General features: G+C 46.5%; 1 protein-coding gene across 1 annotated transcript; it reads right to left on the bottom strand.

Annotated features, from left to right (window-relative positions):
* Positions 1-861: 861 nt before the first annotated feature.
* On the bottom strand, positions 862-2,205 carry gpr101 (G protein-coupled receptor 101). The gene has a single exon (XM_085372837.1). It carries the CDS (start codon positions 2,203-2,205, stop codon positions 862-864), a length of 1,344 nt encoding a protein of 447 aa, XP_085228963.1.
* Positions 2,206-3,036: the final 831 nt, after the last annotated feature.

Raw genomic sequence — 3,036 nt, 5'->3', positions numbered from 1 at the left:
ATTTCCACATCAGTTACGCTGTAGATAAAAGAAACAAAGGACTAAGACAAACGTGAATGTGTGGCCATCCCATGAGAGAAAGGGAATCACCAACACTTGTAAGCTCTCACTGACAGGCACAATAAATCACTTTTCTAATTGTTTTTTCAAAAGGCGCTTTGCGACTAAGAGCAGTCACTGTGATAGGGACTTTAACACATATTCTCCCACCCGAGGTTCAAGGTGGGATCTATTCCTTTTTTTTCCTACAAGCAATACCCTGAGTTGGAAAATTACAAGCAAAATTTGCTTGCAGACAAGGTCCGCTATCCTGCACCTCCAGCAGGACACAAAAAGTTTAAAGGAGACAATTGTGTGGATACAGCAGATTTACACGCCATCAGAGACATCTGATAATTAGAGTGGTCCGAACATAAGAGCAACTTCCTATTTTACACGTGCAGATTGAGAATAATTTGAATTTAGACTGATTTAAATGCCCATTTTAAATAACAGTAGTGAGTTCACTCTCGCAAGCATTATTATGTTTGCAAGAATGATGGATTGCACAAACTTTAACAGCTGCACACAGTCTTTATGTGGCACATGTGGTAACGCTTAAAAATGCATTTACATATGAAACACAATAACTCTTTCCTACAATTTGTTCTTTTACACATTAACACAACAACTACTGTGCCTAGGTTTTTCCCAGTAGCAATAACTTAACAGAGATTTTAACAAAGTGGTAAAATATCATATGTTGGTGATAAATGATGATACTTCTGTTTGTAATTCCAGCGACCTGCTGAGAACTATGAACATGCTGCATGACAGCGTCCTAAAGTAAGAGCAACTATGGTCTGTCTGATGCATGGCAGTTTATGTGCTTTGTTTGCTGTTGACTGTAAGTTCCTTCTCAGAGCTGATACTGGTAGAGGTGGTCTCCTTACGACTGTCTCTCGACTTCCTCTCAAAAGTGGGAGAGGACGATGTTGTGCACTCTTCCCATGTCCGCAGGGGGACGATTCGAGCAGCCAAGCTGGGCAGGTGAGGGTGAGCGGTGGAGCGTCCCTCAGTCGTAGTGAAGCAGCTTTCCACAGCAGAGCTCTGGTTGGGACGGCCCTGCTTGCAGAACAACCCACAGAGTAAAGCCAGAAATTCCTTTCTTACACTACGGTGCATGTAGCCATAAATATAAGGATGTAGGCAGCACTGTAAAAAGAAGAGTACAAGGGCAAGGGAGGATAACCATGAGGGTATAGCTGCTCTGGTGAACATAGATATAGTATTCAGAATGGTGTAAGGACCCATGCTGAAGATGTATGAAGCCATGATCACAAAAACCACACGGGCTGCCTTGCAGTGGTAGTGAAAACGCCTGTGTCTAACTCGAACTGGGTATCTTCTGGCTGAGTAAGGTCCCTCCGGTGAACTGGGCTGCTGGGGCTGGCATCGCTGCTGTGGGCTGCTAGGTGCCTGGAAGTCCTGCGGGCAGGGTTGAGAGTAGGACTGTGTCTGTATGGGGTGTACAAGAGCGTTCTGCCTCCGGGCTGCCCTGAAAACCATCCAGTAACATCCGAGCATGATGAGCACAGGAAGCCAGAAAGAAAAGGTAGACACCACAGCAGAGTAGGACAGACTAGAAGACCACACCACTGAGCAGATATTGTGATGTTGGTCAAAGTCTATGGTCCCCCAGCCATAGAGAGGAGGTGTGCTCTGCAGGAAACTGAGCACCCAGGTGCAGATGATCAGGTTGGTGCCCAAGTGAGGGGTCATGCGAGTGGGATAAGAAAGAGGGTGAATAATTGCCAGGTAGCGATCCACAGACACAACTATAATGGTGTTAACCCCTGCAAATGCAAACAAGTGCATGAGCACCACCAGGGCCTGGCACAGCCGAGCATCCAGAGGCCACACACTTGGCATGGTAGCTGCAATAGCAAAGGGCATGACTAATATAGTCTGAAGTAGGTCTGCCAGGAGGAGGTTGAGGACAAAGCGGTTGGCCACATGAAGGAGCTGAGGCTTCCTTTGGAACACCAGCAGAACAATCACATTCCCAAACAAAGACACGCAGACAATCAGAGATATGAGCACCATCTTCACCACACTGTTAACAATGGAGGACCAGACCGGGCCCTGATTGGAGCTGGTGAAACCAAGCTGCCCAGGAACATCAGTGACATTTGTGCCCACATCAGGCTGCTGAGAACTTGACATTGTTCATGTGACGCCCAGCAGAGTGTTAACATAAAGTCAGGTTAGTCCCATCCTAAACAGGAGAGAAAAGCAGCTGTGGGGTGCTTTGATCTTTAGGGAGTGAGAACAATAAGCTGCTGTAGCAGGTAGTCTTAGTCAGTGATTTTCAGGTGCACACTGTCCTGAAATACATTTCATCTAACGTGACATATCATCCATAACATGTGAAAATAGTCCAGAAGACTCATCCACGAGTAGCTGGAAATGGTCAGCACTGATTTGCTTTTCATCATGATCAGTGATTAATCCCTCAACATTTCACCCATCGAACAGGCCATATTCCTCTTGCAGCGCACATCTGCAGAATGAAAAACAGAAGGGAAAAAAAGAGATAAATGCCACCGTTCAAACCCTTTGCATCGACGGCGAATTGTCCGGGTAGTGGCAAATATCGCGTTCTGCTAATCTGGAATTGATGTCTAATAACGTGAAATGATCAGTGATGCGATATTTTTGCTCGAGGATGCTCACTCCCCTGCGATCGGTCTTCATCGCTTTGCTCCCATTTCAGCCTGAGCTCCAGTCAATGGCAGCGAGCTTTCACGGCTCAGCTAACATACGCTGCGTGTCTTTACCCAGCGGGGGTCTCTCATCCAGACGAGCATATCTTTCCGTTGCTGCTCTTTTCGGATTTCATGGTAGATCAAACATTTATTATGTTATCAGCTTTGATTCTTCCTCAACAGTCTTAGGCTACTTACGGTCGAGTCCTGTCTCCGAGGTGTCAGAAAATACAAGGACACCTGCACAGAAATCTCCCCCCCCGCTGGAGCCTGTCACCGACCCCCTCCC

The sequence above is a fragment of the Diplotaxodon limnothrissa genome, linkage group LG2 (genome assembly GCF_057381915.1).
Source record: "Diplotaxodon limnothrissa isolate DT_005_m linkage group LG2, D_limnothrissa_male_GT1.1, whole genome shotgun sequence".
Classification (NCBI taxonomy): domain Eukaryota; kingdom Metazoa; phylum Chordata; class Actinopteri; order Cichliformes; family Cichlidae; genus Diplotaxodon; species Diplotaxodon limnothrissa.
The sequence above is the reverse complement of the archived record's forward strand: the minus strand, read 5'-3'. Positions and strand labels throughout refer to the sequence as shown.

Coding starts and splice junctions, on each gene's coding strand:
- gpr101 (XM_085372837.1), bottom strand. CDS start 2,205: ATGTCAAGTTCTCAGCAGCCTGATGTGGGCACAAATGTCACTGATGTT.